The 19,589-nt window shown below is 41.1% G+C and overlaps 2 protein-coding genes across 4 annotated transcripts in view; one reads left to right on the forward strand and one right to left on the reverse strand.

The window, feature by feature from the left end:
- Positions 1 to 7,876: 7,876 nt before the first annotated feature.
- Positions 7,877 to 9,508, reverse strand: LOC124605484 (mitochondrial ribonuclease P protein 1 homolog). The gene has a single exon (XM_047137207.1). The coding sequence runs from the start codon at positions 9,344 to 9,346 to the stop codon at positions 8,132 to 8,134; it is 1,215 nt and encodes a 404-aa protein (XP_046993163.1). The 5' UTR covers positions 9,347 to 9,508; the 3' UTR covers positions 7,877 to 8,131.
- Positions 9,509 to 9,626: 118 nt separating this feature from the next.
- LOC124605483 (mini-chromosome maintenance complex-binding protein) overlaps positions 9,627 to 19,589 on the forward strand; it is an 89,372-nt gene continuing 79,409 nt past the window's right edge. Inside the window, exon 1 of one of the 3 annotated variants that reach the window (XM_047137205.1) lies at positions 9,627 to 9,772. In XM_047137205.1, the coding sequence (XP_046993161.1) occupies positions 9,766 to 9,772 (7 nt within the window). In that variant the 5' untranslated portion in view covers positions 9,627 to 9,765. Of the gene's footprint in view, positions 9,773 to 10,007; positions 10,057 to 10,567; positions 10,597 to 19,589 lie in introns of those variants that run through there. The other 2 variants (XM_047137204.1, XM_047137206.1) reach the window with 2 other exon arrangements.

Genomic DNA, 19,589 nt, shown 5'->3' on the forward strand with positions numbered 1-19,589 from the left:
ATGCAGTTGCATCAGATCTCAGCCAACAGGTTATTCGATTGCCAGTTATCTCGTAGACAACTGCCTCGTTGTCGGACTGTGCTGCTAGCTCATAATATGGGGCATTTTCTTGCACAGATAATTGTTTATTTTATACTGCTGCTGCTCACTTGGACGTATGACAACGCAATTTATCACTGTGTTAGCTGAAGCAATAATGGAGGAATGGGTATGAGCTTGCAATTGTGAAACAGCAATGGAACAGTGCAAAATAATATTGTTTGTTGATTGGTTGGTTTCAGGGGGCGGGGAGGGGGGACGGGACCAAACTACTTGGGCATCGGTCCCTTGTTCCTATGAAACAAGACTGCAGGAAAGAATAAAAGAAACAAGATTTATCACACAAAACCTGGAGAAAAGAAAAGCCATAAGAACTACAGAAGGGCAACAAACACTACAATGGACAAAATAAGACAAGAAAACCACAGAGAGATGCAAGAAACAGGTAGAAGGGATTAAAACAATAGAGCACACAACTGTGGCTGGCTGATCATGAGAATAAAAATTAAAACCTCCATCCTAAAAGCACTAGGATAGAGAACACAGATTAACTATGGACATGCACTAAAACTTAGATGGAACAATAAAAACCACCCAGATGGATAAAATGTAAAACTAAATCAGCTGATGAGGCATTATCAGTTTAAACAAATGGTAATGAGTCCCGTAACTGAAAATTCCATCGCAGGGCAGCTAAAGAAGGACAGTGCAACAGAATGTGGGCCACCGTAAACCACCCACCGCACCAACACTGGGGTGGGTCTTCATGGTGGAGGAGGTAGCCATGTGTCAGCCAAGTGTGGCCAATGTGGAGCCGGCAGAGGACCACAGAGTCCCTGTGAGAGGCCCGCATGTAGGACTTCCACACATTTACAGTCTTCTTTATGGCAACAGTTTGTTGGACGTACCTAGATTATGCCATTACGTATCCTAAATCCCACTAGATTATGCCATTACGTATCCTAAATCCCAAAAACCTTGCAGCGTAATACTGAGCAAGGACAGTTTCAGAGATGCCGATCTCCAGAAGCGGTTTCTGAGTAGCCTGTTTGGCCAGCCTGTCAGCGAGCTCATTTCCTGGGATTCTGACATGTCTTGAGGTCCAGACAAACACCATTGAGTAACCGGACTGTTCCATGGCATAGACGGACTCCCGGATGGTTGCTACCGAAGGATGACGAGGGTAGTACTGGTCAGTAGCTTGTAAGCTCTCAAGGAGTCACTACAGACTAGGAAGGACTCACCAGACCACGAATGGATATGGAATACGGCCACTAGCTGTGCAGTGAAAACACTTCAGCCATCCGGCAACGAGCACTGTTCAAAATCTCCTGTGTGAGCATAAGCAAAGCCAATGTGACCATCAACCATTGAGCCATCGGTGTAGACTACGTCAGAGCCCTGGGATGTGTCAAGAATCGAGAAAAAGTAACAGTGGAGAGCCTTAGGAAGAACTGAGTCCTTATAGGCATGAGAAAGTTCCAGCTGAAGCTGCAGCCTAGGTATACACCATGGAGGTGTATGTGAATGACCCGGAGGAGAGGTGTCCTATTCAGACAGAAGTGATCACATGTGAACACCAGTTGTAATCCCTGAACTGGGCCGCCAATGCAGGAGATGAACTGCTGTGGTTGGGAAAAGGAGACAGTAATTCGGATGCTCACGAGAGCTACAAATGTGCGTGGCATAATTGGCGAGCAGTTGTTGGCACCTGATATGCAATGGAAGGACACCGTACTCATCCTAAGAGCTCCCGTTGCTAGTCGAACACCACAGTGGTGCTCTGGGTCTAGTAATTCCAACACTGAGGGCACCGCTGAACCATAAACCTGACTCCCATAGTGAAGGTGGGACTGAACAAGGGCATTGCAGAGCCACAGCACTGTAGAGCGATCTGCATCCTAATTGGTGTTGCTCAGGCAGTGGAGAACATTAAGGTGCTGCCACCACTGCTGCTTAAGCTGACAAAGATAAGGAAGCTGAGTCAATCGGGTGTCAACAACTAGTCCTAAGAATCAATGTGCCTCCACTACAGTGAGTGGATCGTCATCAAGTTAAAGTTCTGGATTAATGGTACGATGTAGACAGAAGTGCATGATGCACGACTTCGTGGCTGAAAACTGGAAACCATGGGTTAGAGCCCACGACTGCATCTTGTGGATGGCACCTTGTAGGTGCCGCTCAGCAACACCAATACTGGAGGAACAGTAGGAAAGGCAAAAGTCTGCATACAGAGAAGGTGAGACAGATGGCCCCCACAGCTGCTGCTAGACCATTAAAAATAAAGGGACGCTCAACACTGAGCCCTGCAGGACCCCATTCTTCTGGATATGGGGGGAACTACAGGAGATACCAACTACAACGTGGAAAGTATGGAGCGACAAGAAGTTTTGGATAAAAATCAGGAGCGGGCCCCGGAGATCCCTCTCACGTAATGTGGCATGGATGTGGTGTCGCAGTGTCATGTAATAGGCTTTTCTTAATTCAAGAAAGACAGCTACCATGTGGTGGCATCTGGAAAAGGCTGTTCAGACGGCAGACTTGAGGAACACTACCTTATCAGTGGCAGAGCAATGCTGGTGGAAATTGCCCTGGCACAGAGCCAGTAGGCCCCATGACTCCAGGAGCCAACACAACCACCGACTCACCATACGCTCCAACAGCTTACAAAGAACGTTGGTTAGGCTGATAACTATCCACATCAATTAGGTTTTGATCAGGTTTGAGCACAGGAACAATGGTGCTCTCCTGCCACTGTGATGGGAATATGACATCGTTCCACATGCTTTGGAGGTGACAAGGATATGTCGCTGGTAGTCTGACGAGAGATGTTTAATAATCTGAATGTGGATGTGATCTGTCCCAGGAGCTGTGTCAGGGCAATGTGCAAGGGTGGCTATTTGTGGTCGGCACACTTTATACATAGGAGCACCTGCTCGAAGGTTAAGTGTGACTATTAATAGTACTACACGTTTCACCTGCTAAAAGTAAGTACTGGGCAGCAATTCTATTTCATAATTTATTAGCTTTTCTTGATCAATTTGATAAGCTGACAATAGCTCCTCTCTGTTACATCTAGACTCATTTCAAATTTCTTTGTAATTCTCCTGAACAAGATCTACAACAGATGAACAAATCTACATAGTACATGCACTTTATCTGTAACAAGGTTCTAAATGGCAACAGTATTACTCTGCACCAAAGTGCTTTATTATATCATTAACATTTCGAATAGAATATTGAAAGATTTTCCAATGGTGTATGTCCTTATTTCACAGTTTTTCCTATGTGTAGGGAATACTGTTATGTGGGGCTCATCCTTCCTCTATATATGTTAAGACGACAACAAAATTAATAAGAAATAACATTGCACTAAAATAATCAAGGCCTATATGGGTTTAAAGTTACAACAAATTTAACCTCAATTTAAAATGACTGAAATTTATCTGGTTGAAATATCCTGGCATCAGCAGTTCTTTTTTCATCTTATGAATAAACATTATATAATTCCTGTACAAAGTATACAATAAATTTTAACTTGCTTTGTCCTATTTTAGAGAGAAGAGACTAAAGATACTAAACACACAGCAACTTTATAATAACACTATTCAATTGTTTTAAGGTGCAGCATGTTTTTATGGTTTTGACTTTCTCAGATTGAAATGAGTAACAGGATGCCATATGTTACCTCTCACATTGTACAGATGTGAAAATTTGGCCACACACATTGTATCAAAATAAATAATTTAGAACTCCATGAAGTGATAATTTCTCTTAGTGGCAGTGTTAGATGTCAAGGTGTTAGCAGTAACAATGTTTTTGTATAAAATGTAGCACAGAACAGATCGTCTCTTGATGTTTCATGTAATTAGTGCTGCATTAATTATGTAATTAGAAAGACTTTATGGCTACATTTATGCTGTAGCATTGCTGATCACCAGGAGCCTCGTTACATTTACTCTATAGCCACACAGCTCACTAGGAGTAATTACCCTGCAGCTCAGCTTTTCTCATAGCCGAGTCCAAATTACGGCAATGCTGGAGTGACCTTGAACCAACCAATCACAGCTCAAGTTTCATGACATGTGATGAGGGTCAAGGTGTGAAACACAAGACAGTTTGATATCACTGCCTGGTGAGGATTGCAATGAGCAGCGATGATGCAGGCTAAATGGACTGGTAAGATACTGTAGGTTAGTTTCATCATTGACAGGCGAGGCTCACAAGCTGTGAGGTGGCAGCAAAAATGCAACATTGTTACAAATTTAGTGTTTCATATAAGCCGCTATGTTATTGTGTAGGAAGATAAACAATGTGTAACATTATGATGGTCTACACTACAGCACAAAAACTCCATAAAGTGAACTCTTGAGTAAGCACATTATTCCAAGAACACTATTATGACATGGAGGATGGTGAATGGAATACATAAGAATGAATGGCAAATGATGGTAAAAGAAACATGGTACGATGAGTCACCTTTCACAAGGTCTTAAACATAATAGCTGAGATGAATCACATTTGATTACAGTGATTTAAGTAAACTTTAATATCTATATATACATATTATAGTGTGTCTGGTAAAATGTTATTGTAAATGTGAGAATGGTCAAGGTAAACAAAATCTGATACTGCTCAACAAATTCATATAATATATAGGTAATAAGTCCTCAGGCCTAAGACAGTAAAGGACAGTAATGACGGAGTATAGTATTTCACAAGTTTTGCTCTTTTGTGTTAACTGTTACATATGAATGGTATTGTTGTACACTTAACAGGAAGTGCTGCATAAAACTATCACAAACTTTATGTGGATGAGGACTGCTGTTCCAGCGGGTTATGGACCACCAATTTACCACTGCCATGGGTGGTAATTCTCGAATGGAACATTTATAGGGAGGTGAATAGGCTGTACTAGAAATTCTGAATGCTAAGACATATTCATCACTTGTTAGATTTGTATCCGTGGAGCACTCTCCAGGTCACAGCAAAAGCGACACAAACTGGATAAAATGAGATCACGTAATAAATTTCATGTGAACCCATTACTGTTGAAACTGCAGCTGCTGATTTGGTGTTTCCTGTAGCATTTATCTTGAACATATGCAAATGTAATGGTTCTGATATAAATGGTTTTCATGCTTCCTGAGATTATTAAAAACCACAAATGCTGAATATGAATTTTTGCCCTCCACCACTTAGGTAAATATTTTTCCATGCAAGTTCATTACTATACTGTCCTCAAGCGACAGTTGTATTACACTCCATGAACTTTACATCAGAGCTTTCTAAAAATTCCTTTCTTGATCAATGCAAATAATCATAATTTGGTATTTCCTGAGACCTTATTCTTAATATAATGACATTTGTAAATATAAGCTCCTATTTGCTTTCTATGCCAACTAGCTCTGCAGATGATGAAGAAATTATTCAGGTAGTTAAGGGAGATTAAATTCAGTAGTGGGGTAAGGAAGAGTGGGGAGGGAGGGGGGGGGGGGGGGAGAGGAATGAAAGAGGAAGCCACCTGGTAGGATTTTGCACAGAGCATAATTTAATCATTGTAACATGAGGTTTAAGAATCATGAAAGAAGGTTGTATACAAGGACGAGACCTGGAAACACTGGAAGATTTCAGTTTGATTACTTAATGGTAAGACACAGATTTCGGAACCAGATTTTGAACTGTACAACATTTCCAGGGTCTGACTACATTTTATTGGTTTTGAGCTGTAGATTAAAATGAAGAAATTGCAAAAAGAATGAAATTAAGAAAATGGGACTGGGATAAACCGAAAGAACCAGAAGTTGTTGAGAATTTCAGAGGGAGCATTAGGGAACGACTGACAAGAACAGGGGAAAGGAATACAGTAGAAGAAGAATGGGTAGCTTTGAGAGATGAAATAATTAAGAGAGCAGATGATCAAGTATATTAAAAGACAAGGACTTAAAGAAATCCATGGGTAATGCAAGACATATTGAATTAATTGGCAAAAGAAGAAAATATAAAAATACACTAAGTAAAGCATGACAGAGGAAATACAAACATCTATTAGAAGCATATATCACTAGGGGAAAGATAGATAGCACCTAAAGGAAAATTAAAGAGACCTTTAGAGAAAAGAGAACCACCTGCACAAATATCAACAGCTCAAGCGGAAAACTAGCAGTTAGCAAAGAAGGAAAAACTGAAAGGTCGAAGGAGTATACCGAGGCTCTGTACAAGGAAGATGTATACGAGAGGAATATTATAGAACTGGAAGAGGATGCAGAGTAGATCTTAAGGGAGGTATGATACTGCATGAAGAATTTCACTAAACACTGAAAGACTTAAGTCGAAACAAGGCCCCGGGAACTGATAACATTCCGTTAGAACTACTGAGAGGGGTGCGAGAGCCAGGCATGACAAAACTCTTCCATCTGGTGTGCAAGATGTATGAGACAGGCGAAATACCCTCAGACTTTAAGGAAGAATGTAATAATCCCAATTGAAAAGTGAACAGCTGTTGACAGATGAGAAAATTATCAAACTATCAGTTTAATAAGTCAGTTGCAAAATACTAACACAAATTCTTTACAGATAAATGGAGAAATTGGTAGAAGTCAACCTTGGGGAAGATCAGTTTTGGTTCCAGAAAAGTGTGAGAGCATGCGAGGCAATATTGACTCTAAAACTTCTCATAGAAGATAGGTTACAGAAAGACAAACCTATGTTTCTAGCATTTGTGGGCTTAGAGAAAGCTTTTGACAGTGTTGACGGGAATACCCTTTTTGAAATTCTAATGGTAATAGGGGTAAAATACAGGGAGCAAGAAGGCTATTTACAACTTTTATAGAAACCAGCAGGCATTTACAAGAGTCAAGAGACATGAAAAGGAAGCAATGGTTTAGAAGGGACTGAGACAGTGTTGTAGCCAACCACCAATGTTATTCAATCTGTACACTGAGCAAGCAGTAAAGGAAACAAAAGAAAAATTTGGAGTAGGAATTTGAGTCCAGGGAGAAGAAAAAAAACTTTGAGGTTTGCTGATGGCATTGTAATTCTGTCAGAGACACCAAAGGACTTGGAGGAGCAGTTGAATGGAATGGACAATGTCTCTAAAGGAGGATATAAGATGAACATCAACAAAAGCAAAACAAGGATAATGGAATGTAGTCAAATTAAATCAGATGATGCTACAAGAATTAGATTGGGAAATGAGACACTTAAGGCAGAAGATTAACTGATGAAAGCCTATGAGAGGGTATAAAATGTAGGCTGGCAATGGTAACAAAAGCTGTTGTGAAGAAGAGAAATTTGTTAACATTGAGTATAGCAGGAAGTCTTTTCTAAAAGCATGTAAGGAAATGAAACATGAATGATAAACAGCTTAGACATAAAGAGAAGAGAAGCTTTTTAAATATGGTGCTACAGAAGACTGCTGAAGATTAGATTGCTAGATCACATATCTAATGAGAGGAGGTACTGAAAAGAATTGGGGAGGAAAGAAATTTGTGGCCCAACCTGACTAGAAGAAGGGATCAGTTGGTAGGACACATTCTGAGACATCAAGGGATCACCAATTTTGTACTGGAGAGAAGTGGGGTGTAAAAGTTGTAGAGGGACACCAACAGATGGATATAGTAAGCAGATTCAGAAGGATGTAGGTTGCAGTATTTACTTGGGAGATGGAGAGGCTTGCACACGATGGAGCGGCATGGAGAGCTGCAGCAAATCAGTCTTCAGACTGAAGACCACAACACAAACATTGCTTATGTATACTGGATGAATTAACCTCCAAGTTTGTATTCTCTATATAATTTATATATAATAAGTTAACAGTGAATTACATTACTTGGAATGGATAATAAATATTATTTACTTTATTGCATGTAACATAGCAATTTACATTTCTTTTTATATTCCAAGCTTATTATTTTGCATATCTTCTGTATGATTAACTAGCTTGTGAACAGTACTTATCAGACCAACAGAACAGAAAGTATAAAAATATATGAAACACTCAACTTATAGTTACACAGCTCACAAGTACAAAAAGAGTTAGAGTAGTAACTCTGATGTGTTACTGCAGCGAATAACAATAGTTGCAATTTATTCACTTTGTATTCCAAGCTTTTCTAACCTCCACAGGTCTTCTAAATTCATAGTTATTCCTTCCTTTTAAAAAAGCTGTTTCCCTTTCTGCTGTCGTAATCAGTTTCCTTCTAGGTACAAAAGACAAAGCTTTCCCCCAGTCTCCGCTTGTTTTGATTTCCAACAATATCTGTATCATCTGGTTCAATGTAAGAGATTTTCCACTACCTGCACCCCAAGTTAGGTACCTGTCAAGAGGAAGTTTTGCCATTTTCACACCTTCGCGTTTGGCTTTTGCTAAGGAAACAGGGCCTAAACTTGATTTATCAACTACGGCGCCTATAACATAGACAGCTTCATGATCGTAATTTATTAATTCTTCTCGACAATGTGGTGTTAAATAGACAATTTTGTCTTTGGGAAACAAGTCCAAGTAACTATTTTCCGTTAAATTAAGTGGAAAATGATCTTCATACAGCGGGTTAATAAATTTGTGCAACTCTTGCATTGTTACACTTTCGCGGTTAATATTACACAAATGTAAATCAAACGGATCATCGTGTAACCGATTCTCTGCAAATGCCATCATGAGCTGCTTCGCGCAATTTTGCGCCTCACGCTTCACCATCTGCGAATCGTAACTACAATCCATCACAAGCTTCTGACCAAACATCATAGCGGTCAAAAGCCTACTGTTATAAAATCGGTTTATGGTAGTATCATACACACGCAAAAACAAAGTATTTTTGCCTAAACCGTACTGAATGTGAGCGTTCTCTTCTTGTCCAGCACGTTCCAACCCCTTCAATCTTTCCTGTTGTCGCATCTGTTTTTTCTTCAGCCTGCTCAACTCCTTCATTTCTATTTTCCAAAGGTACTTCAGGTATTTTAGTCTCTTACTTCTTGTTGGCATCGATAATAGTTCTTTCCATTGTTCTGTATTCACGTTCTCAGGAACTTGCGCGCCTTCTTGTCGTAAGACATCTATCTCTAAGTTAAGAATTTTAAGTTTTTTCTCCAGATCAGGGTTTCCGTTTGTTATACTTGCCGCATCTCCATCAATGTTATCACTCTTCTGTATACAGTGCAACGTAGAACTATTGAACCGTACACTACTCAGAATTCTCACGTGTGGGCACACTTGGTGTTTCGCTACCGCAGTATTTTTAAAAACTCGAGTAACGTCAGATACAATTCTTCTCACGAAATGGACTTGTCTGTGAATGGTATGCATCATTATGTTTCAATACGAAAGGTGTCATTCCATAAAATACAGTAACTTCACTCAACGCACTTCCTATAACAACAACACACAACTAACCCATACGTTCACGGCAATCGGCATTATGTTTTGCTTTGTGTTTTGAGGGAAAGGTATATTACAAAGTAAAAGGCATATATCAAGGAGGTTCCTTCTTGGCAGCTTCGCGATATAGGGAGCCAACCTACCCGTATCAGGGAGGTAGAAGAAAGTGCTCTGAGAAGAAAATTCGTAGTTTACAGTTGGCTACAATGGGAACAAGAACTAGCGCAAGTGTTTCGCGCCATTTCCTTGACGCTGTGTAATTGGTTTTGGTTGTAAAAGTTGTTTTCTAGTTATTGCAGTGCGAGCTGTTGATATTTCTTAAACAATCTGTAATTTTTCTAAGTTTTGCAATGAGTGGTAAGACATCATCAGTGACCTTTCGGCTGCAACAGCGTTACCGAATATATATATATATATATATATATATATATATATATATATATAAAGTGTTATTTCAAAGCAATTCCTGCTACAATTTAAGTTGTGTAGACTAGATTAATGTTTGTTTGTGGTTAGTGAAATTATCGTGCATAATGTCTGTTTGTGGTTGATGAAATTGTCGTGCATTGATCCCTTCATTCATACATTGCCTTCCGTGAATCCCTAAATGACGGCGGAACGAGTCATCTCATTCATAAACAGTCAGTAACAACGACTGCTGAAATATTAATAGTCGTGTCGGAATAAAGCTTACGTTCGCTCATTCATAATTATGGGGAAAAATTGTGCATGGTTTTAAAACAATTGGAAAGAGCCAAATGCCGTAAAACGCTGTTGCCCTTACACTATGTTGCTATTTTTATCGTTGCTGTCTTAGCCACTTTTTCATTTAAAACATCGAGTATTAAATGGTTACACAATTTTGTTTTTACCACCAGCAATCTCGGTTTTCTTTGCTATTATGTTTAAGAATCACAAAAACTTTTATTTTTAAATCAAGTTATTTATGTAGGTTAAGAACTTACATAGCTGGTCAGTATTCCGCTCTCCATTCTATTACGGACGTTATTAATGCAATGGTATTTTTAAATTCCCAAGTGAATTTTATGTGCTTTAAGCAACTCGTAATACAGCAAAGATAACATTTTTGTATTAAATATAGCTTTTTCAGTGCACAGTGCTAGGTTTCTTTGTAGAGATGCCAAATGGAGACTGATACCAACTTTTGGCCAGAAACATATGTAATTATTTTGTTATAGATCGTTTTTAAAAAACTTTTCCATAAATAACTTTGTATATGACGAATTATTGTAGGCATAATTTCTAAAAAGTGATACATCATCGTAGACAGGGTGAAGGGAATATATTTTTGAACTGTTGCTTACATTTTGACTTTTCGCATTAAGCAGACGTTTGTGGTCACCCAAACCCGATGTCGACTCCAACATGCAACATAAAATGACGACATAGCCTGCGACATCATATATGTGCAAACACAGAGAGAGATAGAACACTTGACAATAGTGCTATATCTGTTGTATGTGTGCTACTTTTTGAGCAAAAGTTACGTATTGAAATCCCCTTACATAAACATTAGTGTTTGCTACTGGTCATTTAGTTAGTACAACCAGATTTTCTACTTTCATATTTGATGACTTTGCCAACTCTCAGCCAGATTCCCACTTTCCAATCTACCCTAGACTTTGGGCTGTGGTCTACAGATGTCTGTCATCACAACCAAGATTTTAGGCAGGCTGCAATACATAACTTAAGGCAGGTTTCAGGATGTGGGTAGTGGCAGACAGATTTGTAACATATCCTGAGATCTAGGGTAGGTTAAAAGTGATAGGTTTTGGGGTGGCGAAGTCAATGAATGTGAATACAAATGTTACATGTAGGGATAAACTGATCTGTAGTGCAGTTAGAGATCTAAGTTAAATTGAAAAATGACAGTTTTTTTTCTAAGTTGCCAAAACGGTATTGAATGCTTCAGTTCATCTGACATATATTGTCCATACATCCACATGAGGAATTAGCTGATTGGCAGACCACACAAGATGGAGAAACTTGCTCGACAGGCTCATCATGTTCCAACCTTTCATCAAACTCAAAATTTGGTTCAGTTCAAGGGTATTTTGGTATCTCTGCAGAGAGTAAGGGTTTGTCAGGAGAGAGACACTTACCTCTGTCTTCAGATTGTGTAGTTTGTCAAAAATCACCTTCAATTCACAAGGAAGCTCGATTAAAATATATGCTTCAGAGAAAAGCTTACTTTTTTGAATTGTAGAGGAGGAAGAGGTAGATTTGAAGAATGGAAGAGGAATATTATATTAGTTGTACTTTTTGTTTCATAGAGAGTAGATCCTCAGAGATGTAGAACATATCATAAAAAAAGAGTAGACTGTATAAGTTTACAAAATGAAAAAAAGATGTGCTCGTAACCCTTCCAAGATACTAAGTGAAATAGGTACTACAAATTTCTCAGGAAAAAGTAAAAACACACAATATGCTACGGTGCATATATGATAATTCTGAGGCTCTTACAGTTGCTCTTAATGAAACAGAAAATCAGTTCACAACTATTGTATACACTGCCAACATTACGGTGCTGGATTGTATGGAACACATTATTTGATAATTTGTAGGTATTTTGTACATTGATTGGTTCTACTCAGAAATAATACGAAACAGTAGAAGGAGTTGGCCACCAATACATCCTTTTATCTCTTCTTAAACTGAACTTCATTACCAGTTATATTTTTTTGCAGCTGCTGCCAAGTTATTGAAAAGGCATGTTCCTGAATAATGGGCACCTTTCTGGACCAAAGTAAATGTCCTGAAATCCTTATGAAGATTATTTGTATTTCTAATATTGATTCCATGAACTGAGCAGTTATTTTACTGTGACAAATTTCCTCAGTGAATAAATACATTGGAGGCAGTAGTTAACATATCCAGCAGGTATATTGGGAGGAAACTTATTAAGCCTCCTTTACACTGGAGCAAATGGAAGTAAAAGAGCATTCACAGACAACTCACCAGTGTTCATTATAGGAAAGAAAATGAGCTGTGCAATTGCTTTTTGCTAATAATGCTTACCAGACAGGTTTCACTTGATTTTGATGAAGGAACAAAACAGTGTAGGAAAAGAATGTAAGCCTGTTTGTCTGCTTTTGTACACAAGTGTGAATGTGTGGAATGAGTGTATTTAAAACTGAATTGCAACTCCAGCCTTAGCATTATTCCAAAACTTTGCACGTATATCAGTTAGAGCCTCTTTGCTGGATTGTCATAATAATTGAGGGGGAAATTTAAGGGAGAAATTAAAATTGTTTCACACTTAGATAACTTCTCTGTTTCAAATATTTTCCAATGTCTCCAGTGATATAATGCAAAGCACTTATAGAATTTTATTTAAGTTCACATAAAGAAAATAAAAAAGATTGTTGATGAAATGTGAACATATATGCAGCCTGTCATATAACCTACTTAATAAAAATCTACTATAAAGTTTGTTAGAGGGCAGATAGTATGATCACAGGTAAACAGTGTTTATTTATTTGCTTATTACTGCTGAAATAGTTCGGTGATACGTCGTCCATGTAATTACAGCTACAATGAATGTACTGAGCACGGTGGTGCAGTAGTAATTACAGCTGGACTCAGATTTTGGAGGATTATGGTTCAGACAAGTGTCCAACCATCCTGATTTAGGTTTACCATGATTTCCATAAATTGCTTCATGCAAATGCCGCGATAGGTCCTGTAAAAGGGCACAGCCAACTTCCTTCCCCATCCTCCCCTAATCCGATGAAACTGATCACCTCACTGTGTGGTCCCTTCCCCTGAATCAACCAACCAACCAACCAACCAACCAATGTAAGGAATAAAATCAGTCAGGTCTTGAGTAAATTTATTTTAAGCAGTGTGATACATACGTATTTGTAATTGTTTCCCTTCAAAGAAATTTATTGTGCTATTACTTTGTAATAAAAATAAATACGAAGTTTGTGCTTACTCACTCTGTTCATGCCTGATGGAAATGTCTAAAGAATTTATCATGTTTCTCACATTACATTCTCATGAAACCACTCCATCCCTCACACAACTCATGCCAACTACAAAAATAAACTATGCAAAGTGCCCAACAAATTCCCTGTGTGCTGCTAGCACCAAAGTGGAGAGGATGCAAACTGCCTTTGATGTTTCTCTGAAAGACCAATAACCAGCCGAACATGACCAAATACCAGCGAATTTGAACCAAATGTGGCCAAATGGTGCCTGCCCATATTAGTCTACCATTTATACCAGAGAAAATTCTCATTTCTTGATGCTCGTTCAGTTCTACATCTATATATGTGTACTCTGCAAACCACTGTGAGGTGCATGGCAGAGGGTACGTCCCATCGTACCAGGTATTAAGGTTTTTTCCTGTTCCATTCGTGTATGGAATGTGGGAAAAATGATTGTTTGAATGCCTGTGTGTGCGTGTGCGCGTGCAGTAATTATTCTAATCTTATCCTCACAATCTCTGTATGAGCAATACATAGGAGGTTGTTGTAGGCCTACACCCCTACAGTAATCACTGAAAGCCAGTTCTTGAAACCTTATTAATAGACATTCTCAGGATAGTTTATGTCTATCTTCAAGAGCCTTCCAGTTCAGCTACTTCAGTATCTCTGTGGCGCTCTCTCAAGGATTAAATAAACCTTTGATCATTTGTGCTGCTCTTCACTGTGTGTGTTTCAATACGGCCTATTGGTCCTATCAGGTTTGTGTCCCACAAATGTGAGCAATATTCTCGAAATGGTTGTACGAGTGATTTGTAAGCAGCCTTGTTGGATTGATTGCACGTCCATAGTGTTCTACCAATAAACCAAAGTCTACCACGTGCTTTACCCACGACTGAACCTATGTGATGATTCCATTTCATATCCCTACAGTGTGCTACACCCAGGTATTTGTATGAGTTGGCCGATTCCAGCAGTAACTCATTAATATTATAGTCACAGGATAACTAATTTTTTTGTTTTGTGAAGTGCAAAATTTTACATTTCTGAATTATAGCAAGTTGCCAATATCTGCACAACATTGAAATTTTATTGAGATCTAAGTGAATATTTATGCTTCTTACTTCAGATAGTACTTCATTATGGATAACTGCATTGTCTGCAAAAAGACTGATTTTACTATTAATATTGTTTGCAAAGTCGTTAGTATACAAGATGAACAGCAAGGGTCCCAACACAGTTCCCTGGGGCACACTCGAAATCACTTCTACATCTGATGATGACTCCCCATCCAAGATAACTTGCTGTGTCCTACCTACCAAAAAGTCCTCGATCGAGTCACAAACTTGAATTGATACCCTCATATGATCGTACTTTTGGCCAATAAGCATAGCCTACATGCGTTACTGAGTCAAATGCATCTACCTGGTTGCCCTGATACAAAGCTTTCAGTATGTCATGTGAGAAAAGTGCGAGTTGGGTTTCACATGGTCGATGTTTTCAAAATCCATGCTGGCTGACATTGAGAAGAAAATCATTCTGTTCAGGGTATCTCATTAAACTGGAACTCAGGATATGTTCTAAGATTCTACAACAAATCAGTGTCAAGGATATTAGATGATAGTGTTGTGGAGCATTACTACTTTTTTGGTAGACAGGTGTGACCTGTGCCTTTTCCAGGAACTGTGCACGGTTTTTTTGTTCGAGCTATCTATGATGTGTTATAGAAGAGGGGCTAACTCGGCTGCAAATTCAGTACAGAATCTGTTCTGTCTGCGTCAGTGTAAAGCGGGCTTTACGAGATGTGAATGATATATAGTGTGTCTTTTAAGCTTTAGGGACAAGGGATTGGCTAGTAAGTAGTTTACATGATCCAGTTACATTAATGAGACCACCACCTGTAGTTGATGTCGGCATGCAATAACTGCTTACAGGTGGTAGGACTAGCCGTGGAAGGTATATAAAGCGTGTTGGGCTACACGGAAAACAGTGCATTTGTTGTCGTAATGCAGAAGTGGAGCAATTTATCTGGTGTCCACAAAGGCATGGTAATTGGCTCTCGGGTCAAGGGTGACAATGTTTCCGATATGACTGTAAGTTTGTGAACTGTTCACATGTTGCTGTGATTGAAGTGTACCATGGATGGCAGAATGACACTATCCAAACTGGTGCCAAGACAACTCCGGTGCACCACAAGCCGTAAGTGACAAAGTGAGTGATGGCTGTGGAGATGTGTTTGGGTGAATACATGTGCAGCTGTTGACAGGCTGATCACCCAAGTAAACAAAGGGGGTTACCAACAATGTCTCCTCAAGGACCATTCAGTGAACATTCAGGTGCCTGGTTCATGCACCCGTGTTGACTACTGTTCATTGGCAATGCGGGCTGGAATTTACGTACAAATACTGCAACTGGACGTCGGTTGAGTGGCGACAGATGACCTTCCCTGATAAATTACATTTTATGTTCCATCAAACAGAAGGCAGTTGGTGTGTAATGTCTGAAATCAAACGAGGGGAACATTATGGTCTTGAGAATGTTTTTGTGGCATTCTGTGGGTGAACTCATCATTCCGAAAAGCACAGTGGAGCAACAGAAGTCTGCATCTGTCCTTGGGGTGACCTTGTCCACCCCTACATGCAGTTCATTTTTCCTTTGAACAACGGTATATGTACCAGTGGATAATGCAACATGTCAAACAGCTTGCAGTGTATGTACCTGTTTCGAAGAGCACCAGGATGAGTTTATTGTGTTCCCCTGACCACCAGTCCCCCTGGATTTAAACCCGATTGAGAATATGCAGGACCACCTCAATCGGGCTGTTTGCACCATGAATCATCAGCTGGCTGCAGCACTGGAGTCTAAAGGGCTCCACATCCCTGTCGGTACCTTGCAGAACCTCATTGATTCTTTTCCTGCATGTCTCGCAATGGTTGGTGGTGCAAAAGGTGGTTGTTCAGGCTTTTGACAGGTAGTCACATTATTAGTGCCCATAAAAATTACAACAACTATTTTTTCTAAGACTACTTGATTTGCTACTTCTTGCAGTGTTTGTGCCATCTGCAAAAAAGAGCGTACTTTGTATCCACCTCCACACTATGTGATCAAAAGTATCCGGACACCCCCAGAAACATACGTTTTTCATATTAGGTGCGTTGTGATGCCATCTACTGCCAGGTACTTCATATCAGTGACCTCAGTAGTCATCAGTAGACATCGTGAGAGAGCAGAATTGGGTGCTCTGCAGAATTCACGGACTTAGAATGTGATTGGATGTCACTTGTCATATGTCTGTACACAAGATTTCTACACTCCTAAACATCCCTAGGTCCACTGTTTCAGATGTGATAGCGAAGTGGAAACATGAAGGGACACACGCAACACAAAAGCGTACAGGCCAACCTTGTCTGTTGACTGACAGAGACCGCTGATAGTTGAAGAGGTCGTAATGTGTAATAGACAGACATCTATCCAGACCATCACACAGGAATTCCAAACTGCATAAGGATCCACTGCGAGTGCTATGACAGCTAGGTGGGAGGTGAGAAAACTTGGATTTCATGATCGAGCAGCTGCTCATAAGCCACAAATCATGTCGGTAAATGCCAAACAATGCCTCACTTGCTGTAAGGAGTGTGAACAGTGGACGATTGAACAGTGGAAGAATGTTGTGTGGCGTGATGAATCACGGTAACCCCCCCCCCCCCCCCCCCCCCCCGTCCCCCTGTGGGTCCAGGGGTTTAGAACAGGCCCAAGGTATTACTACCTGACGTAAGAGGCGACTAGAAGGAGTCTCACACGTTTTGGCCTTTATGTGATGGTCCCCTGTAGGGTTAGGCCTCCATTTTTCAAAATTTTCCCGAAAAGCGAGCCAATTGGGGAAGGGCGCCTTACATGGTGCATCGTGTCCATTGTGCAGTGAGATCTTTAGCCCACTTTCTTGTCACCACACTGCAGTCCTGCTCATTCTCCATCTCTTGGGCGAGGACACCTTCCTGGGTGTGTTTTCCACCATGCCTATGCAGTGTCACTTTCTGTGCCGATTATGAACATGGTCTTCTTAGCAAGTCATGTCCAGCGTGGTAGCCAGTCTGTTGTGGTAGGTCCGCTGCGTACCCTGTTGGTTGTAGCCCCCCTGACAACGCAGGGATCGCTCTGCTGATATTTGCGCCATTAAATCCCCTCTTATGCTGAGCAGTAGATGCCTGTCACCCTGGGGCATCGGGACTCCCTGCAATGGTCATCCTTACATGTGGCCTTTGCCGCGGCTGGGTGGCACCCATGGGGAGGCCCCCTGGTTGGAGTGGGTGGCATCAGAACAGATGACACACCATGAAGAGTAGTACGTCATCTCTAGCTGGTGGTCTGCCGCCAGCAATCTATCTCTAAGTGGGCAAAGTCTAACTTCAGTGCCAAGAAATGTGACCCCAAATTGTTCCTCTCCCTGGTCACACCACGGGAGGAATGCCAGGCTAAGGATGGCAGTGAAGATTATTTGTGCTAGTATCTCGTATGTGTGAGAGTTCATGGGGAATCTTTCAAGCCCATGAAGCCTCAGTTTTTTGTGGAGCATCTGGAGGACAAGTTTGGGGAGGTGAAGGGCTTGTCCAAAATGCGCTCTGGGTCAGTTTTGATAAAAACAGCATCCTTTGCCCAGTCATGGGCATTAATTGCTTGTGGCAAGTAGTGAGATGTTTCTGTTATCATCACACCTCATAAGACCTTAAATATGGTCCAAGATATTATATTCCACAGGGACCTTCTTTTGCAGTTTGATGATGAGCTGCGTACCAATTTAGAGCGATGAGATGTTCATTTCGTCCAGCTCGTCCATCGAGGTCTGAGGGATAATCAGGTTGCCAGCGGTGCCTTCATCTTGGCTTTCGTGGGTGACACATTACCCGAGAAGGTCAAGGTGATGGTCCACCACTGTGACGTCAAGCCATATACCCCTCCCCCGATGCGGTGCTTTAAGTGCTGGAAGTTCACCTATATGTCTTCCCGCTGTACTTCCAGCCCCACCTGTCGAGATTGTGTATGTCCATTGCTTCCCAATACACCACGTGCCCCGCCTCCCATGTGTGTCAGCTGCAGAGAGTATCATTCACCTTGCACGTCAGACTGCAGGATTTTACAGAAAGAGAGGAAAAACATGGAATATAAGACCCGGGACCGACTGACCTACACTGAGGCTAAGAGGAAATTTGAGCGCCTACATCCTGTGGATATGACCACCTTATATGCCGCCACTATGAGAACAGTTGTTGCCCCATCAGTTCCTCGTATTCCTGTCGCCTCTCAGAACCGGGAGACTACACCTGCCCCCTTGATAGTGGGGGGCACTTCCTTCCCTGTTGCTCCTCCACCATCTACTTCAGGAGTAACATCCCCCCCCCCCCCCCCCCCAACCATTGGGGATCTCAGTCCGCACTTCTGAGCCAGTGAACCATAATGCTTCTTTGGCTCCTCTCGCTAGGAATGGGTCCCTTGGGTGACTCCTTCCCAGGTTTCTGCTAGTGGGAAAGAGCCCAAAAACAGCTGGTCATAGGGCTTCACACTCATCATCAGGCCCGGAGACTGATTCAGTGAAGTCTTCCCAGCCAGGGAAACCCAAGGAACACCACAAGAAATCGGAAAAGAAGACTCCAAGAACAAAGAAATTGTGGTGGCACCCACACTACCGCTACATACAAGCCCTGCTTCTGCGGATGAGGTGAAGTTTCTGGTGTCTGCTGAGGACCTAGATCTCGCCAGACCCTCAGAGACAATGGATATAGCCTGTTCAGGAAATAAGTTGGTGGCAGCAGGTGAGCCTGGGGCGTAGACTGCCTCATTGGGTGTTTCATGCCTTCCCAGTCTCATGGTCACGTCATCCTCCAGTGGAATTGCGGTGGTTTTTCCCACCACCTGGCTGAGCTGTGGCAACTGTTAAGCTTTACACCTGCTTTCTGCATTGCCCTCCAGGAAACCTGGTTCCCACCAATGTGGACCCCTGCCCTCCACGGTGATAAGGGATATTACAGGAACCATAGTGACTATAATTAAGTGTCTGATGGAGTAAGCTTTATGTCCTAAACTCAGTCTGTAGTGAAACTGTGCTTCGTCAAACCCCTCTTGAACCTGTGGCTGTCAGAATACGGACGACACAGGAAATAACTGTCTGCAACGTATATCTTCCTCCAGATGGTGAAGTACCCCAGAATGTACTAGCAGAACTGGTTGAT

This window comes from Schistocerca americana, chromosome 3 (genome assembly GCF_021461395.2).
Source record: "Schistocerca americana isolate TAMUIC-IGC-003095 chromosome 3, iqSchAmer2.1, whole genome shotgun sequence".
In the NCBI taxonomy this organism is placed as follows: Eukaryota; Metazoa; Arthropoda; class Insecta; order Orthoptera; family Acrididae; genus Schistocerca; species Schistocerca americana.

Bases quoted from the DNA above. Each gene is read 5' to 3' on its own strand.
- LOC124605484 (XM_047137207.1), bottom strand. From the start codon at position 9,346: ATGATGCATACCATTCACAGACAAGTCCATTTCGTGAGAAGAATTGTA.